The sequence below is a fragment of the Oncorhynchus masou genome, unplaced genomic scaffold (genome assembly GCF_036934945.1).
Source record: "Oncorhynchus masou masou isolate Uvic2021 unplaced genomic scaffold, UVic_Omas_1.1 unplaced_scaffold_2138, whole genome shotgun sequence".
Classification (NCBI taxonomy): Eukaryota; Metazoa; Chordata; class Actinopteri; order Salmoniformes; family Salmonidae; genus Oncorhynchus; species Oncorhynchus masou.
This window is the reverse complement of record NW_027008615.1, coordinates 7,161-27,145: the sequence shown is the minus strand read 5'-3', so window position 1 is coordinate 27,145 and position 19,985 is coordinate 7,161. Positions and strand designations below refer to the sequence as shown.

The 19,985-nt window shown below is 42.7% G+C and overlaps 1 protein-coding gene across 3 annotated transcripts; it reads left to right on the top strand.

Annotated features, from left to right (window-relative positions):
- Positions 1–517: 517 nt before the first annotated feature.
- On the top strand, positions 518–19,280 carry LOC135532979 (oocyte zinc finger protein XlCOF6-like). Of its 3 annotated transcripts, none has more exons than XM_064960390.1 (5): positions 518–605; positions 4,528–4,764; positions 16,137–16,379; positions 16,648–16,731; positions 18,806–19,280. In XM_064960390.1, coding segments are annotated over exons 2-5 (420 nt in total). In that variant the 5' UTR covers positions 518–605; positions 4,528–4,673; the 3' UTR covers positions 18,808–19,280. The 3 variants fall into 3 exon arrangements, with proteins under 3 accessions (XP_064816462.1, XP_064816461.1, XP_064816460.1); XM_064960389.1 differs by having other exon boundaries at positions 18,803–19,280; XM_064960388.1 differs by having other exon boundaries at positions 16,648–19,280.
- Positions 19,281–19,985: the final 705 nt, after the last annotated feature.

Genomic DNA, 19,985 nt, shown 5'->3' with positions numbered 1-19,985 from the left:
TTAGCAAATATTTTCGTAACTCTATTTCTTGAACTGCATTGTTGGGTAAAGGGTCTTTAAGTATGCCTTTCACGCTAAGGTTTACACCTGTTGTATTCCGCGCATGTGACAAGAACAATTTGATTTGAGTGACATACTGTATGCTTCATTAAGGTTGGCATCGTAGAAGGTTGGCTTCATCTGTACCTCAGAGGTGGAACGTAAGTCACAGAAAATAATTGAGGCAGCTGCAGAGAAGTATCTGGGTATTTAACTTCAGAAGAGTTACAGGATGTGTTGGGTGGTGGTGTCCCGTCCTCCCAGGCCGTTGGCATGGTGCAGGAGCAGATCGGGTCAAAGTAGTGGAATGGGGTAGTGGGTTTTTAATGATTGTAGAGTTCTTAAAAAAAAATACGTTTTTGCTTTTCCCGTTTTGTATTTTAAAGTGCAATGTGTTTATATTATAGTCCAGTTGGGGGCGGTAATACAACATTTTCGATTCCAACCGCCGTTAAACTCCAAAGCAGAGGGAGAAGTAGTTCCGGGGAAGCGCGGACCATTCTTCAGATAAAGGAAGCGCTAGAACTGTGCTGTGAACACGGTATCCTTTGTGTCCATTATTACAGGTATGTAATAGCTAGTTTAAACTTTCCAATGTCGAAAGACCACGTCATAACATGCTAGGTAACACATCCGTCAAGGTATTACCACGTTTTGTAAAGGTTGTGTGTGTTATTTATGTGTCAAACCGAGTGAGTGAAAACGTGAAACGATTTTGCAAGTCACGTAGCTAGATTTTTCTTTTTGAACGTGTATCAAAATGTAAATTTATATATAATCAATGTATTTGAGATTTTATTGGCTTTGTGTAAAAATAAAGTCTTACGAGTTGGTAAAATGGCGGTGCGCACTCTGCGTTTAATGATGACGTACAATAGAACCACATCAATCAAATTGTAATCAGTCAAGAAAAAACACGTGCAAATGTGTATCTTACACGAAAATCAATGATTTTCTCAAAACAACTGCATTTTACACAACTTTCAAATGATGATATAGAAAAACTATTTTGTAAGGATTGGTAATCTGAAATCAGATATAAATAAATGTTTCCAATGCATGGGAAGTCACTGCAGAAGCCAAGCCCCAAAAAACAAACAAACATATAACAACCTATGTGTGTGCACATTAAGCTGTTAGTTCATATGTCTTGCCACCGTGATATATAGGCCTAAGGCCCGAGACAATAAGAAGACACGGGCAGAATAAATTCAACCACACACTCGTTTTCATTACAAAACCGGAGAGCAACATCTGTTGGGTGAAGTCTATTAAACATATTGTGTGTAACAAACAATTACATTACCTACAGCATGGTCAAGCAAGGTAGTTTCCAACATTTTGACTACTTGTAGAGAAACACCAATGCCATCCCCCTCGTTCATTTTGCCTAAAAGGTCTATGACTGTCTTTGAGTAAATGCGTTTAGTTTCTGTTGTCCTCGGCTACCTGGCAAAACGTTTTGCTCATTAGTCTAACTTACTTTCATGGGAAACGATGCGCCAGGCCAGCTAGGTAATATTAGCATATTACATCTAGCTACATGTTGAACTTCCATCCTCTCAGGTCACGGGCGCAATGTATGGTTGGATCAGAATCACTGTTATAATCATTGGCCAGTGGAGAATTAAGTAAGGCCGTAAGTCTAAATCCCTATATCTCCATCCATGGCTAAAATCGTCCCTTTTCTAAGTTAGCCAACTATTCACCAGAGGACAACAACACATTGAGATGTCAGTTATGTTTGGCTTCTGATGTGATTGGTCTGAAGGCAAATCCAAACTGGCTTCTCTTGACACTTGTTTTTGGTGGGCCAGGACCAATCACAGCTGAGCCCAGTCAGTTTAGGTCAATGCTGATTGGCTATTATTATTATTATTATTTTTTTTTTAAGGGAGGACAAACGATTGCTGGCTTCCCTTGCATTCAATGTCTGGAAAATACATATTTTAGATGTCTTTTCAACTTCATTTTACTAACTGGGACTGTTAGTTTAGCTGGGGGTGGAATTTTTGGAGCAGAATGGCAAATAGCGGCCCTGGCTATAGGTCAGGCCCTATTGTGCCCTATTCGGACGGGAGTCGTTTTACTGGGGGAGGTCGGGTTATGGAATTATGTGCACGAGCACAAAACACCATCTTTCATTTGTCCCGTTAGAATCTGCCATGGCAGTAAGATTTACATGGCAGGAGAGTAACAATTCCAACCAGAATAACCTACTGTTTTGGGGCAAAATCCAAAGTCCTCTGATAATACTAGTCCGGTGCAAATCGACATCCCTGTGTTTTGAGAGAAATGTCTGCGTTTGACAGGTGTTGCTCTCGGTTTACACAAGAAAACAATAGTTCAATTTATCGAATCAGTTAAGTACTGCGCATAATGAATGGGCTACATGCAGCCTAGCAACTTTCACAGTGAATGCTTTTGTTTATATGTTTTGTGTTTATGAATTGAATATTACCAAATGCATCAGTAAAAAATATTGAGTCAATTTAATGCAACCTTTGCTGTTAATAGATCGCAAAGCAGCAGCATACAACTGACCAAAAGTTTTGTAAATGATTAACGTTCTCATCCATAGGCTTAAAATGCATCTGGGGTGAAATTGAACTGTTTAGCTCACATCTGAAGGCTGAGGGGCATTTAGGATGTACTGCAGATCGCTAAAATATGCCAATGATTATGATCACACTTTCTCAATTCAAATATTAGGGTGACACTATAGGATAGATGGTTTAGAAACCAAGCTGGAGTTACCAGTGTGGCCCGATCACCTGGACATGTTGAAATACTGCATCTTCACTCCTAGAATAAAATCCTCCAGGCTTGCATCATAACTGCCACTTGTGGAAAAATAAGGAATTACAGGGGGCCGTTTGGGGGGGGGGAGAATCCCGTCCGACTCGTCCTCTGGAATAACAGACATTCTGGGGTAATAATAACAGAAGGTTCTCTAGCCATGCATACATGTGTCACGTAAAGAGAGCAAGGGTTGAGGGACAGGGAATGTTTTTCCTAAACAAATTAGGGATTTTGGGTACAGAACGTTAGCCTGAAATTAGCTTTAAAACTGCTAAATGTTCTCTCCGCCAACAAGAGGGGTGGGTGATTCTATATATATTTTTATTTGTAATAAATCTGCAAACATTTCTGAACCTGTTTTGGCTTTGATTATGGGTTATTGTCTGTAGATTGATGAGGGGAAAAACAATTTAATCAATTTTAGAATAAGGCTGTCACTTAACAAAATGTGGAAAAAGACTAGTGTCATGGATCTTAGAAAACTCCCCTGGTCAGAAGATACTATCGTCAATAAGTACTAAAGCAGTTAGCATCTATGAATGGGGCAGCAGTGCAGGTGCATGAGTGAGACAATTTCACGGTCGCATAACTGTTTTGAAGCTGAATGTAATGATCATCAGTTTCTACATGTGTACTAATATTCAGACACCTTCAGTTGCTTCTCTTTATCTATAATTGTTACTATGGTGGAACGGGAAATACAATTGGCAGTGGTGTAAAGTAACTAAGTAAAAACACTTTGAAGTACTGCTTAAAGGAGACGTTCTTTTTTTATAAATGGCATGTTATGGTTACGTGCACTTGTGTTGTGTAATTTAAAGTATGTACTTTGTCTAATGAGAATTAATTAATGTTTTGTTGTCAATGCTTATGTTACGAATCCCTTTTGGCCCGACAGTCTAGGGGGGATGGTAATGAGACCCGTAACAACTCATGCAAATTATAAGTGTGACAAAGCAAGTGTGAACGAAATAACCAGGACGGACGGACGGGGGGGGCAGGAAAAGGGGCTGAGCTGGACCCAAGGAAAGAAACAATAAGTATTAAAAAAAAACCTAAGCTAGACTAGCCTACTTTAACAACAGCTAACTAACCAAAAATATAGTGGGTGGTCCGCCCAGTTCTAACTAGTGTATTTAAAATTCTGCCTACGGGTAGTGTATGCCCATGGGCGACTTGTCTTGGTTTCCCCTTTTCCCACCAGCAATCAAACACAAACACCATAACCAAAACAATACTCACAGGTGATGACAAAGTGCTATGGAGGTGCTCAAACAAAAGAGAGGTTAATACACACCGAAAGAGTGAAACACAGAGACCTACAGACATGGTATTTACAGAGAGATTGAGCTCTAGAGCAAACAACTGACAGGGTTTTTAAACCAAGGGAAAGGAACTGTGATTGGGTAGGAAAACAGGAGGAGGTGTGTCTTCTGATTGATGATTGATTGGTGACTGATTGGAGAGTGATGATTTTCAACTGTGAGTGGAGAAGGAGAGCAAACACAGGATACACACACACACACACACACACACACACACACACACACAGACACAGACACAGGATACCTGTAGCCGTAACAGCTTAGCTACCTGATCTATTGTAATTACATAATTGACTAGATTAAAGAAAGTGACAGAACTGTCAAAACAATAACTTGTGTTCGTTTCTCTTTATTACTACAGGCCAAATCAGATTAAGTCTGAGGCCGGTAACATCAACAGTGAGGACAAACCCAGCCTGCCTCTCTCCTTCCACACTGAGTCCAAACCTACAGTCACTGGGTCCTGATTGTGACAGTGGAGCCCAGTTTGCTCTGCAGGATCCAGAGATGGCATCAGTGAAGCTGGAAGACTGCAGTCAAACACTGGAGCTGAATGTCAACATTAAAGATGAAGAAGAGGAGAAATCGGTTTCTCTTAGTAAGCACTTTTTTTCTAATTAAGTCTGTGTTCATTCCAACTTCCCACTGTGCATGAAAAGTTGCAGTATAACTGTTTCAATGAGAAGGTAGATGTTATTTCATGCTACTGACACTTGCATGGTTTGACACCAGTATTGTCAGCATTTGTTTTATTCACTGGGCTGTCTGGAGTGTTCAGAGAGTAGCCTAAGAGGTGAAGTAGACAAACTGCCAGTGTTTTAGGGTTCTATTATGAAATGAGTGTGTAGTTTCTAACCCCTGTGATAGTGAGGATGATATGGCTCATAATTTTCACCCCCCACCCCCCCTTTTTTAACTCTGACCCACTTTTAGAATATTTTTATTCCCCCTTTGTATTGCACAGCCTACTGATATGAATACATATAGTGCATTCGGAAAGTATTCAGCCCCCTTGACTTTTTCCACATTTTGTTACGTTACAGCCTTATTCTAAAATGGATTAAATAAAAAGTTCCCCATCAATCTGCACACAATACCCCATAATTACATTTATTTTGAGAAATGTTTGCTCATTTATTAAAAATTAAAAACAGAAATACCTTATTTACACAAGTATTCAGACCCATTGCTATGAGACTCAACCTTAAACTCAGGTACATCCTGTTTCCATTAATCATCCTTGAGATGTTTCTACAACTTGATTGAGATTCCACCTGTGGTGAATTAAATTGATTGGACCAGATTTAGAAAGGAACACATCTGTGTATATAAGGTCCCACATTTGACAGTGCATGTCAGAGCAAAAACCAAGCCATGAGGTTGAAGGAATTGTCCATAGAGCTCCATGAAAGGATTATGTTGAGGAACAGATCTGGGGAAGGGAACCAGAACATTTCCAATAATAAAAAGTGATAATGTGCAGTCGCAGATAATGCAGATTGCATTTCGACTATCGCCAAAATTCACATAAAAAAAAGAATATACAGTTTTACAGTTCCAATGATACTGTACGTCAAGCCAGTATCACTGGCTTCTACAGTATCACTGGCTTCTACAGTATCACTTGCTTCTACAGTATCACTGGCTTCTACAGTATCACTGGCTTCTACAGTATCACTGGCTTAAATTATTATTATTATTTTTAAACCTTTTATTTAACTTTATTTAACAGTTTTAAGAACAAATTCTTATTTTCAACGATGGCCTATTAAGTGGGTTAACTGCCTTGTTCAGGGGCAGAACAACAGATATTTTTTTACCTTGTCAGCTCGGAGATTCGATCTTGCAACCTTTCGGTTACTAGTCCAACGCTCTAACCACTAGGCTACATGCCGCCCCAACAATACTTGTCAATTCTTTAAACCAGTCCATTACTTTAACAATACCTGTCGTTATCAATTCTTTAAACCAGTCCATTACTTTAACAATACCTGTCCTTGTCAATTCTTTAAAGGCCTGCTACAGCTGGTCATTTAGGAGCGTCTTCTGCGTGCAAACCTGCTACGCCAGCGCTGGTCACACTGAAGGTTAGGAGCGTCTGTCTGCGTGCAAGGCACGCCAGCGCTGGTCACACTGAAGGTTAGGAGGGTCTGTGCTACGCCAGTCAATTTGGTCACACTGAAGGTTAGGAGCGTCTGTCTGTCTGCTGTGCACAGGCCTGCTACGCCAGCGCTGGCGCACACTGAAGGTTAGGAGGGTCTGTCTGCGTGCAAGGCCTGCTACGCCAGCGCTGGTCACACTGAAGGTTAGGAGTGTCTGCGTCTGCCTGGTCACTGGCCTGCTAAGGAAGGTTAGGACCAGTATCCCTTCTGCTGCAAGGCGCTCCAGCGCTGGTCACACTGAAGGTTCTGCGTGCAGCGCCTGTCTGCGTGGTCAATGGCTTCTCGATCCAGCTGGTCACACTGAAGGTCAGGAGCGTCTGTCTGCGTGCAAGGCCTGCTACGCCAGCGCTGGTCACACTGAAGGTTAGGAGCGTCTGTCTGCGTGCAAGGCCTGCTACGCCAGCGCTGGTCACACTGAAGGTTAGGATCCTCCAAGGCCTCTCCAATGTCTCCGAGCCAGCTGGTCACACTGAAGGTCCTGTCTGCGTGCAAGGCCTGCTACGCCAGCGCTGGTCACACTGAAGGTCTAGGAGGTGTGCTACTGTCACACTGAAGGTTAGGAGGTCTGTCTGCGGGCAAGGCCTGCTACGCCAGCGCTGGTCACACTGAAGGTTAGGAGCGTCTGTCTGCGTGCAGGGCTTGCTACGCCAGCTGGTCACACTGAAGGTCAGGAGCGTCTGTCTCCTCGCCACGCGCTGCCACTGGTGTCCAAGGCCTCTGTCTACGGCCAGCGCTGGTCACACTGAAGGTTAGGAGCGTCTGTCTGCGTGCAAGCGCCACACTGAAGGTTAGGAGCGTCTCTCCGCCAGCGCTGGTCACACTGAAGGTTAGGTCTGTCTGCGTGCAGGCCTGCTACGCCAGTGGTCACACTGAAGGTTAGGGCTTCTGTCTGCGTGCAAGGCCTGCTGGTGCTGGTCACACTGAAGGTTAGGAGCGTCTGTCTGCGTGCAAGGCCTCTACGCACAGCGCTGGTCAACTGAAGGTTAGGAGCGGTCTGCGTGCAAGGCCTGTTACGCCAGCTGGTCACACTGAAGGTTAGGAGGGTCTGTCTGCGTGCAAGGCCTGCTACGCCAGCTGGTCACACTGAAGGTCAGGAACTCCTGTCACACTGAAGGTCAGGAGCGTCGTGCAAGGCCTGCTACGCCAGCGCTGGTCACACTGAAGGTTAGGAGCGTCTGTCTGCGTGCAAGGCCTGCTACGCCAGCGCTGGTCACACTGAAGGTTAGGAGGGTCTGTCTGCGTGCAAGGCAAGGCCTGTACGCCAGCGCTGGTCACACTGAAGGTAGGTCTGCGTGCAAGGCCTGCTAGCGTCTGTCTGCGTGCAAGGCCTGCTACGCCAGCGGTGAAGTCACACCTGAAGGTCACACTGAGGAGGAGCGTCTGTCTGCGTGCAAGGCCTGCTCACGCCACACTGCGTTGTGTGGCTGGTCACCTGCCTGTCTGAAGGTTAGGAGCTTCTGTCTGCATGTGCTGTGGTGTTCACACTGAAGGTTAGGAGCGTCTGTCTGCAAGGCCTGCTACGCCAGCGCTGGTCACACTGAAGGTTAGGAGCGTCTGTCTGCGTGCAAGGCCTGCTACGCCAGCGCTGGTCACACTGAAGGTTAGGAGCGTCTGTCTGCGTGCAAGGCCTGTTACGCCAGCGCTGGTCACACTGAAGGCCCTAGGAGCAAGGGCTACGCCAGCGTGGTCACCAAGGTTAGGAGCCTGTCTGGTCCTGCTCGCCACACTGAAGGTTGAGGAGGTCTGTCTGCGGGCAAGGCCTGCTACGCCAGCGCTGGTGCCACACTGAAGGTTAGGAGCAAAGGTTAGAGCTGTCTGCGTGCAAGGCCTGCTACGCCAGCGCTGGTCACACTGAAGGTCAATCACCAAGCGTCTGTCTGTCAGAAGGTTAGGAGCGTCTGTCTGCGTGCAAGGCCTGCTACGCCAGCGCTGGTCACACTGAAGGTTAGGAGCGTCTGTCTGTGCAAGGGCTGTTACAGCTGGTCAGAAGCTGTCTGCGTGCACCTGCTACGCCAGCGGTCTGGGTCAGGAGCACCTGCTTAAATTGGTCAAACTGAAGGTTAGGAGTGTCTGTCTGCGGGCAAGGCCTCTACGCCTTGTGAGATTCAACCTGAAGGTTACATTGATTGGACAAGTCTAGAAAGGCTTGCTACAGCTGGTCACACTGAAGGTCAGGAGCGTCTGTCTGCATGTCAGGCAAAAACGCAAGGCCTGCTAGCCAGCGCTGGTCACACTGAAGGTTAGGAGCGTCTGTCTGTGTGCAAGGCCTGAAAGGATCATGTTGAACACTGAAGGTTAGGAGCTTCTGTTCCAATGCACACTGTGCTGCCAGTGCTGGTCACACTGAAGGTTAGGAGCGTCTGTCTGCGTGCAAGGCCTGTTACGCCAGCTGGTCACACTGAAGGTTAGGAGCGTCTGTCTGCGTGCAAGGCCTGCTACGCCAGCGCTGGTCACACTGAAGGTTAGGAGGGTCTGTCTGCGGGCAAGGCCTGCTACGCCAGCGCTGGTGCACACTGAAGGTTAGGAGCGTCTGTCTTCACACTGAAGGTCAGGCCTGTCTGCGTAAAACCTGCCAGCGCTGGTCACACTGAAGGTTAGGAGCGTCTGTCTGTCAAGGCCTGCCAGCTGGTCAACTGGGTTAGGAGCTTATGTTCCTGCTACGCCAGCGCTGGTCACACTGAAGGTTAGGAGCGTCTGTCTGCGTGCAAGGCCTGCTACGCCAGCGCTGGTCACACTGAAGGTTAGGAGCTGTCTGTCTGCGTGCAAGGCCTGTTGGTCACACTGAAGGTTAGGAGCGTCTGTCTGCGTGCAAGGCCTGCTACGCCAGCGCTGGTCACACTGAAGGTTAGGAGCGTCTGTCTGCGTGCAAGGCCTGCTACGCCAGCGCTGGTCACACTGAAGGTTAGGAGCGTCTGTCTGCGTGCAAGGCCTCACTGGGTCACACTGAAGGTTAGGAGCGGAGAAGCTGGTCATCAGATTGGAAAACCTGATGCACCTTGGGCCATGGGAACATCTACGTTCTGCACACAGTCTACTGGTTGTTCACACCTGTGCTGAAATACCTCTAAAATCCGGCATTATGTATCTGTTACTGTAAGCTCACACTGAAGGTTAGGAGCGTCAATGCCATCCTGGCCAGCGCTTAAAGGCCTGGATGATCCAATGGTCGTGTGAAGGTTAGGATCTGTCTGTGTGCAAGGCCTGCTACGTCGCTGGTCACACTGAAGGTTAGGATTGGTGCAAAACCTGATGCACACTGAAGGTTAGGAGCCTGCGTGCAAAAGCCCTTGGGAACATCTACATTCTGCACAACAGTCTACTGGTTGTTCACACCTGTGCTGAAATACCTCTAAAATCCGGCATTATGTATCTGTTACTGTGCCTGCTCTTTACTCAATGCCATCCTGGATTAAATAGGCTGGATGATCAATGGGTCAGTGAATTATCTTCGCCTTATGTCCTACAATTTGCAAACACTCCGACGAGACCATCATGTCAATACCACCAGGAACTTGGTCTCTGCATTTATACCACTCAAACGCAACTGGACCTACACTTGATGGCATACTTCCAAAATCTCAAACTATTGATTTACTTTTTTTCCTGTGTCAAAAGACTGTTTGTTTTATTGACAATGGTGCTGGCTCTGCCAAGTCCTCACACATTGGGCAACTGAGATATATTGTTATGCTTTTATTGTTGACCTCTGGTAATGTGCGACCAAACCCTGGGTCGGTAGATACCATGCAATCTCTACCGACTCCCTATGATTTTAAAAACAGAGACGGTTTTGTCCTCTTGCATGTTAATGCTATTTCCAAAAATAGACATGATTAGAATACAGGCCAAAACAACAAATTGCTGACATAATGGTTTTATCAGAAACTTGGCTGAAGAAATCTGTGTCAAATAACTGGATTTCTATTGATGGGTACATGGTTTTTAGAGCTGATCGGATGAGTAAAGGAGGAGGGGATGGAATTTATGTTAAATCTGAGTTTAACACCTCTTGATATTCTCTCGATTACCAAGCCAAACATTTTGAATTGCTTGCGGTTAAAGTGAAAGTATATAAGCACTCCCACATCACTGTAGTCGGCTGCTACAGACCGGCCTTGGCTTCGGGAGACGCACTAAACTCTTTCTGATGTCCTGCACAAGTTAAAGGATCTGAATTCATTATTTTGGGCGATTTGAACTGGAACATTCTTACATCTGTATCAGACTGTTTTAAAGAACTGTGTGACTCTCTGGATCTCGCTCAATTAATTAATGCGCCGACCAGACCGAATCCCAGAGCACCTAACAAATCAACTCTTTTGGACATTATTCTAACGAATACCCCTCACAAATACACATCAACTGGGATATTCTGTAATGATGTCAGTGATCACTGTGCAATTGCTTGTGTTAGAAATACAAAAATGACCAAATCCAAACCCCGTTATATTTAGAAAATACATTTTAGACAGTTTTATGAGCAAGTGTTCTTACATGATCTGTACCATAATATATAATACTAATATTGACAGGGTAAGTCTGATTCCCGATGTTGACACTGCCTGGGACTATTTTTATATGAAATTTGTGTCCATTTGTGATAAGCCTGCCCCTGTGAAGAAATGTAGAATCAGTGGAAGGGACACTCCCTGGTTTTCAGATAACTTGGCACAATTAATTAGAAAGATAAATATATCTTGGGCTCAAACTAGACATACAAAAGCTTCTGTTGACTGGGCCTCCTTCAGAGCGCTAAGAAACACATGCACAAGGTTGATCAGGAAGTCCAAATCAGATTACTATTTAAATGTAGTCACCGAGAACCTAAACACCCCTACCAAGTTCTGGAAGCAAATCAAATCAGTGTCAGGTTCTAATGTATCCTCTGACCTTCCTGACCATTTAATGATGGATTCTAATGAAGTGAAAGATGAAGCCCATATTGTAGGGGTTTTAACAAGCACTTCATATCTGCTGGTTCAGTTGTTGATAATGGTGGGGCCCAGGCCTCTAATGTCAGCTCTGTTACAGTCAACTATGATATAGGCCCTCATGTGAACCATTTTAACTTTGAGCCTGTTTCTTATACTGATGTCTATAAAGCACTAAAGGCCATAGACACTACAAAGTCTGCAGGTCCAGAGAACCTGGACTCCGACCTCCTTAAAGATAGCAGCCGGTATTATAACTGAACCTGTGGCTCACATTTTCAATTTGAGTCTCTTGACCAATTCCACACTCCCAGAATTTGGATATCAGCTTATGTCCTCCCACTGCTAAAGGGTGGAGATCCCTCAGATGCTAATAACTATGGTCTTATCTCTAAACTCCCTATCCTGGCCAAAGTCTATGAATCCCTAGTGAACTCACAGTTAAAAAGCTTCTTCATTGAAAAGAACATACTGAGCAGGGTTCAGTCTGCCTTTTCTGTTTGTGGATTCATCAAAGGCCTTTGATTCAGTTGACCATGAATTGTTGCTAGCTAGACTCAGAAACATTGGTCTCTGTGAAGGGGCAGTAAATTGGTTTAGGAATTATCTTTCTGACAGAACACAATGTGTATATACTGGCAATCACAAGACTCGCTTTCTTGAAATGAATATAGATGTCCCAGGGTTCCATTTTAGCTCCAGTGTTCTCAATTTTTATTAATGATTTGGGAAATGGGATGCAACCAGCAGAGTTACATCTATTTGCAGATGATACAGTCATATATTCATGTGCTCCTTCTATGGTTCAGGCTGTTGAAGAGCTCCAGTCACTGCAGGCCTCTCTTTTATGGTCTCAAACTGGTCTTGAATGTACAAAAAACTAAATTCATGACCTTTCCCAGAGCTAGAACTCTGCCAGAGAAGGTTAGCATTGTCAAATCTGGTGGCTTATCCATTGAAAAAGTGTCATCCTACAAATAACTAGGTATTTGGTTGGATGACAAGTTGTCCTTCAAAGTTCATGTGGATAATCTTGTGACAAAGCTGCTTAAATTTTCTCTCTGTTGTTGATTTATGGTGACTTGTTGTATATGCATGCAGTCTCCTCTGTCTTACAGAGACTGGACTCTGTTTATCATGCATCCTTGCGCTTTATTACAAATGCCAAGTCACTCACCCACCATTGGACCTCACTTTATTTGCACAGAAAGATACATTTGTATGTGTTCATCTACAAAGCCCTTTTGGGTAAACTCCCTCTTTACCTCTGTAGTCTATCCTTCACCACCAGCAGTTACCATACCCGGTCTGCTAGGTGGTTGCTACTCAAAGTCCCCAGGACATTCACAGTATTTGGCAAGACTGCCTTCTCTTCTTGTGCACCAGAGGCATGGAATAGTCTACAATCCATGCTTCAACTAGATATGTTAGTGCCACTGAATGAATTTAAAATATTGATGGGATGCTTTTTTGGGGGTGCTGGATCATGTTGTATGTTTTTAATTATGTAATGTATTGATTGTTGCTGCCTTCTTGCCCAGGTCTCCCTTGAAAAAGAGACTCTGGGTCTCAATAGTCTTTTCCTGGTTAAATAAGAAAAATGGAGAGGGAAGAGTTCTTTAGATCTGTTAGGAATAAGAGGGTATCATCAGCATTCAGGTCCACTCGATGTTCGAAATCTGATGTTTTAATTCCACTAATTGACGTTTGGGCCCTTACTGCAAAGGCAAAGGATTCTATAGCTAAAAGAAAGAGCCCTGGACTGGCCGGACATCCTTGTCTCATCCCCCTAAAAATCTGAAAAATTGTGAAAAAAGTTGTTAGTTGCAACTTCTGCAGTGGGGTCTGTATATCATATCTTAATCCATTTACCAAAGTAGTTCCCAAATCTCTTAAGCACTTGAAATAAGACCACTCAACTCTATGGAATGCCTTCTCTGCATCAAGTGAGAGTATGGCAGTATCAGTGCACATGTGAAGGGTCCCCCATGTTTAGTACTCTCCTCACATTGTGAAAACCTTGATGGTTTTTCAGGAAGCCATTTTGGTCTTTGGACAGAGTTCTCCCATATCTAATACACAATTTCCTGGCTAAGGCTTGAGCACAAATTCTTGAGTCGGATTTCAGAAGAGAAATCGGTCTGAACTTTCACATTTTGTTGGGGATTATACAGCTTCAGGAAAATAGTAAAACACTCCTTAGAGAGGAGGGGAAGCAACCTTGCTGAAAGGATTCAGCACACAGTGATTTGGAAAATTATTCAGACCCCATGACTTTTTCCACATTTTGTTATGTTACAGCCTTATTATAAAATAGATTGTTTTTTCCCTCATCAATCTACACACTACCCCATAATGACAAAGCAAACACAGGTTTTTTAGAAATTTTGGAGCAGGTTTTCATCAAGGATCTCTCTGTATCTTGCTCCTTTCATCTTTCCACTCGATCCTGATTAGTCACCTCCCAGACCAAGGCCCTTCTCCCCCGAGCTCAGTTTGGCCGGACGGCCAGCTCTAGAAAGATTATTGGTGGTTCCAAACTTCTTCCATTTTAAGAATGATTGAGGCCTTTCGATCATATCCTTGGACTAAAATGATTGTCACTCACATGCAAGCCTAACATCATGTGCAAAGGGCCTCTGGGTAACGTAGCACATTATTCAATGGTATCGCTTTTTCTACACAGGCTGTTCATTTCTGATCTTTGATACTTTCTTGGTTTATTAAGGTATCATGGTGTATATATACTACGTTAATGCTATATATATATGGACCATTTTGTTACTTAGTATTGTTAGGTTCTAATTCTCAGAGTAAAAACTCAACGGACTCTATGAAAGCTCAAACCAAGTTTATTCTTCCCAGAGGATCAATACAGCTGCATTAGACAAAGACATTGTTCACACAAGCACTGATATTTAACCCTTTCTCCTAGGCTGAGTCTCCTCCTACACATCTGAACAAATATTGTATCTTAACTGCCAGGCAGGAAACTAAATGATACAGACATAAACGTGTCTTTTCCCCTTAAGATCAGATGTTTCATTGATTAGAACATTTGCAGAATGTCGGCCAAAATCCATCTTCTCTCACTGCCAGACATTGGGCTTCCTCTCAATACCCAATACCATATTTGGTAGTGAGTGGAAACACTAAGCAGATGCTTCACATTCCTACATCCAGTGAAATATCTCTCATTGTTCTATCTGTGGCTGCACTGTGGTAGTGGGAGAACAGTAAGTTCCAGGCAGGCACGCACCATTCTTCAGAATAAAGAAAGAGCCAGAACTGTGATGTCAAGAACCTTTGTGTTGGTTTCTATTTATTACTACAGGTATGTAATAGCCGGTTTAAACTTCCTAATATCAAAACAACATGTTATACCATGCTAGGTAACATCTGTTAACGTATTATCTCGTTTGGTAAAGGTTTGATGTGTTGTGTCAAAGTGAGTGAAGAACGTGATAAACTATTTTACAAGTCACATAGCTAACGTTAGATACTTTGGGTTTTGTGGTGGCATATTTCTGCTTTACCAAATGAGGAGAGTTAAACTTCACACACCAGTCAGAGTTATACTTAAACTACATCTTTAATAATAAGAGCTTTGCAATAGCCTTTGACTTTCAATGATGCGCCATCTCTAATGAACCATCGAAAAGTCACAACAGAAAAGTACAAAGAACTTTTATAGCCAAGATACACCCCTCTCAACTTTACATGACAAACCACAGATCTTATGAACAGTTCACAAAGAAAGACTTTTACTTGAGAGAGAGGAGTATCCCATAGCCAGATAGCATTCGCTATTAATTATCGTTCAGTTTGGTCCCTAAGATGAGGTTCTAATCTCGTTCCTGGTACTTCATAGCACAAATACATTACCTCATGTTATCTGTAATGCTCTTTAGGTTTTATCAGAAGGTGAATTCACCAATTTGTAAGTCGCTTGGATAAGAGCGTCTGCTAAATGACTTAAATGTAAATGTAAATGTAAATCGCCCAAAGACATTGTAAATCTCCTCTGTCAGTGCTCTATCATAGAGGCCCATCCTCAGTGGAACACACACAATAGTTAACAGAATACTCTATTCTGTCGAATAAAACAACCATTATAGTGCAATACAAGCATTATAACAATCTTGCAATTTTCCACGACAGTTTGTCTGAGGAAATTATGTACATCCATTCAATCAATTTATTTGAGATATCTGAGCTTGTTTAGCATGTTATTGGTTTTGTGTCAAATTCACAAGCTGGTAAAATGGTGGCACCCACTCTGTCTGTGTCAACAGACTTCAGTGCAGGCAGTGTTGGTGCAGAGAGTCAATTTCACGGTCACACTACAGTTTTAAAGCTGAATGTAATGATGATCAGTTTTCTACATGTGTACTAATATTCAGACACATGAAGATGTTTCTATATCTATAAATGTTACTATGGTGTGAATGTGAAATAAAATTGTTTTTTCATTGAAATAATACAGTAAAGACAAGGTTATTCAGGAAAATAGTACATAGTGATGCCTAAAACATATACTGCAACTTTGTACTAAATGGTTTTTAGTCATTTATGCAAATTTGGGAAACTCTACTCTTGGTTAAGTACATTTACGTTGTGTAGACAAATTTTAAAGCAGGTACTTTGTCTAATTGCAATGAATTCATGTTTTGTTCTAAATGCTTATCTACCAGATCTATTGAAATGAGATCAGTGTTTGACCAGTATTGCACCTAAAAATGATTACCAGCACCTATTTCAGTCCAAGTCCAGCACTGAAATAGATCATTTAACAAGAAGAAATATATATATATTTTTAGAATATAGTGCCAGAACTGTCAAGACAACTTTCTGTCTGTTTCTCAATGTTACTACAGGACAACTGGAATTAAGTCTGAGGCCGGTAACATCAATAGTGAGGACAAACCCAGCCTGCCTCTCTCCTTCCACACTGATTCCAAACCTACTGTCACTGGGTCCTAAATGTGACAGTGGAGCCCAGTTTGCACTGCAGGATCCAGAGATGACATCAGTGAAGCTGGAAGATTGCAGTCAAACACTGGAGCTGAATGTCAACATTAAAGATGAAGAAGAGAAGATTGAGAAATCTCTTTCTCAAGGTAAGAGAATACCAATATTGTGCAATACTGTCATCAAGGCAAAGGGTGGCAATTTGAAGAATCTCAGTTATAATGTATTTTGAATTGTTTAACAACTTTTTGTTTACTACATGATATGTGTTATTTCATAGTTTTGATGTCTTCACTATTATACAATGTAGAACATAGTCAAATAAAGAAAAACCCTTAAATGAGTATGTGTTCTGAAACTTTTGACCTGTAGTGTATATCACACAACTGACTGGTTCTTCTGATGTTGTTCTCACAGGAGACCATGTTGAGACATTCTCTACATCCAGAGAGAAACAGCAGGAAGATCACAGAGCTAAGAGGTCTCACCACTGCCCACATTGTGAGGAGAAGTTTTCAATTCTATCAAAGCTAAAATTACATGTACAAATACACATAGGAGAGAATCTGTTTTCCTGTACTGACTGTGGGAAGAATTTCACAACCTCAAAGGCTCTGACAGTTCATCAGAGAGTACACAGAGGAGAGAAGTCATACCCCTGCTCTGACTGTGGAAAGAGTTTCTCTCAACTGTGCACCTTAAAAAGACATGAACATATACATACAGGAGAGAAGCCTTACTCCTGCTCTGACTGTGGGGCGAGTTTCTCTCAACTGTACAACTTAAAAAGACATGAACGCATACATACAGGAGAGAAGACTTACTCCTGCTCTGACTGTGACAAATGCTTCAAAAGATCAACTGCTCTAAAGGTTCATCAGAGAACACACACAGGAGAGAAGCCTTACTCCTGCTCTGACTGTGAAAAATGCTTCAAAAGATCAACTGCTCTAAAGGTTCATCAGAGAACACACACAGGAGAAAAGCCTTACTCCTGCTCTGACTGTGGAAGGAGCTTCTCTAAACTGTACAACTTAAAAACACATGAACGTGTACATACAGGAGAGAAGCCTTACTCCTGCTTTTACTGTGAAAAAATCTTCAGAACATCATCTGATCAAAAAGTTCATCAGAGAACACACACAGGAGAGAAGCCTTACTGCTGCTCTGACTGTGGAAAGCGATACTCTCAACTGGGCCACTTAAAAACACATGAACATATACATACAGGAAAGAAGCCTTACTCCTGCTCTGACTGTGAAAAATGCGTAAAAACATCAGCTGAGCAAAAAGTTCACCAGAGAACACACACGGGAGAGAAGCCTTACTCCTGCTCTGACTGTGAAAAATGCTTCAAAACATCAACTGATCGAAAAGTTCATCAGAGAACACACACAGGAGAGAAGCCTTACTCCTGCTTTTACTGTGAAAAATGCTTCAAAACATCAACTGATCGAAAAATTCATCAGAGAACACACACAGGAGAGAAGCCTTACTCCTGCTCTGACTGTAAAAAATGCTTCAAAAGATCAACTGCTCTAAAAGTTCATCAGAGAAATCACACAGGAGATAAGCCTTACACCTGTTCTGACTGTGGAAAGAGTTTCTCTCAACTGGGCGACTTTAAAACACATGAACGTATACACACAGGAGAGAAGCCTTTCTCCTGCTCTGACTGTGAAAAATGCTTCAAAACATCAACTGAGCAAAAGGTTCATCAGAGAACACACACAGGAGAGAAGCCTTACTCCTGCTCTGGCTGTGGAAAGAGATTCTCTCAACTGGGCCACTTAAGAAGACATGAACTTATACATACAGGAGTGAAGCCTTACTCCTGCTCTGACTGTGGAAAGAGTTTCTCTCAACTGGGCGACTTAAAAACACATGAACGTGTACATACAGGAGAGAAGCCTTACTCCTGCTTTTACTGTGAAAAAATCTTCAGAACATCAACTGAGCAAAACGTTCATCAGAGAACACACACAGGAGAGAAGCCGTACTCCTGCTCTGACTGTGGAAAGAGTTTCTCTAAACTGGGGGACTTAAAAACACATGAACGTATACACACAGGAGAGAAGCCTTACTCCTGCTCTGACTGTGGAAAGAGTTTCTATAAACTGTACAACTTAAAAAGACATGAACGTATGCATATAGGAGTGAAGCCTTAATCCTGCTCTGATTGTGTAAAATGTTTCACAACATCAACTGACCTAAAAGTTTGTCGGAACACACACTGGAGAGAAGCCTTACTCCTGCTCTTAATGTGGCAAGAGTTTCTCCCGATTGGGAAATGTAAAGACACACCAACGGATACATAGTTGACCGAAGCCTTATCAAAGCACTGACTGTGAGAAGATATTCTACAGATCGGGCCATTTAAAAAGACACCAATGTATACATAAAGGAGAGAAGTCTCATCAGTTCTCTCAGACCAGCTAAGATTAGACACTCCACTTAATTCTCATGTCATTAAATAATTGGCAACATTGAATTGGATCAAATGAAGCGTAGAACACTGTATTGTAAAAATAATAAATAAAAAAACATTTAAGGACACCTGCTTTTTCCATAGCAGAACAGGTGGGCTAAGGAATGAAAAGACTGGACGCTGGAGAATTTGAAAAACATACTGCCTGGTCTGATGAATCCCTGTTCCTGCTGTTTCATGCTGATGGGAGGACTGGGGTATGGAGGAAACCACGAGTACATACATCCAGTGGTGGAAAAAGTACCTAACTGTCAGACTGAGTGAAAGTAATGAAACCTTAATAGAAAATTACTGAAGTCAAAGTGAGTCACCCAGTAAAATACTACCTCAGTAAAAGTCTAAAAGCTTTTGGTTGTAAATATAATTATGTATTAAAAGTAATTGCTAAAATATACTCCATCAAAAGTAAAAGTATGAATAATTTCAAATTCCTTAAATTAAACAAACCAGACTGTACAACTGCGTTGTGTTTTTTTAATATTACAGATAGCCAGATAGCCAGGGGCTCAAAACTCAGACATAATTTACGAATGGTGCATTTGTGTTTAGTGAGTCTGCCAGATCAGAGGCAGTAGGATGACCAGGGATGTTCTCTGTTTAGTGAGTCTGCCAGATCAGAGGCAGTAGGGATGACCAGGGATGTTCTCTGTTTAGTGAGTCTGCCAGATCAGAGGCAGTAGGAATGACCAGGGATGTTCTCTGTTTAGTGAGTCTACCAGATCAGGGCAGTAGGGATGACCAGGGATGTTCTCTGTTTAGTGAGTCTACCAGATCAGAGGCAGTAGGGATGACCAGGGATGTTCTCTGTTTAGTGAGTCTGCCACAGAGGCAGATCAGAGGCAGTAGGGATGACCAGGGATGTTCTCTGTTTAGTGAGTCTTCCAGATCAGAGGCAGTAGGAATGACCAGGGATGTTCTCTTGATAAGTGCGTGAATTGGACCATTTTCTGTTCTGCTATTCATAAAAAATATAACAAGTACTTTTGGGTGTCAGGGCAAATGTATGTAGTAAAAAGTACATTTTGTTTAGGAATGTAGTGAAGTAAAAGTTGTCAAAAATATAAATAGTAAAGTACAGATACTACTAAAACTACTAAAGTAGTTCTTTAAATAATTTTTACTTCAGTACTTTACACTGCATGCATCCATGCCGTGTGTCAGCATTTCAGGCTGGTGGTGTGTTTTCAGGGCTCACATTGGGCCCCTTGATAAAAGTTGAGCAATGTTTGAATGCCACGGGATATTGTGAGAGCAAAATTGCAAGATT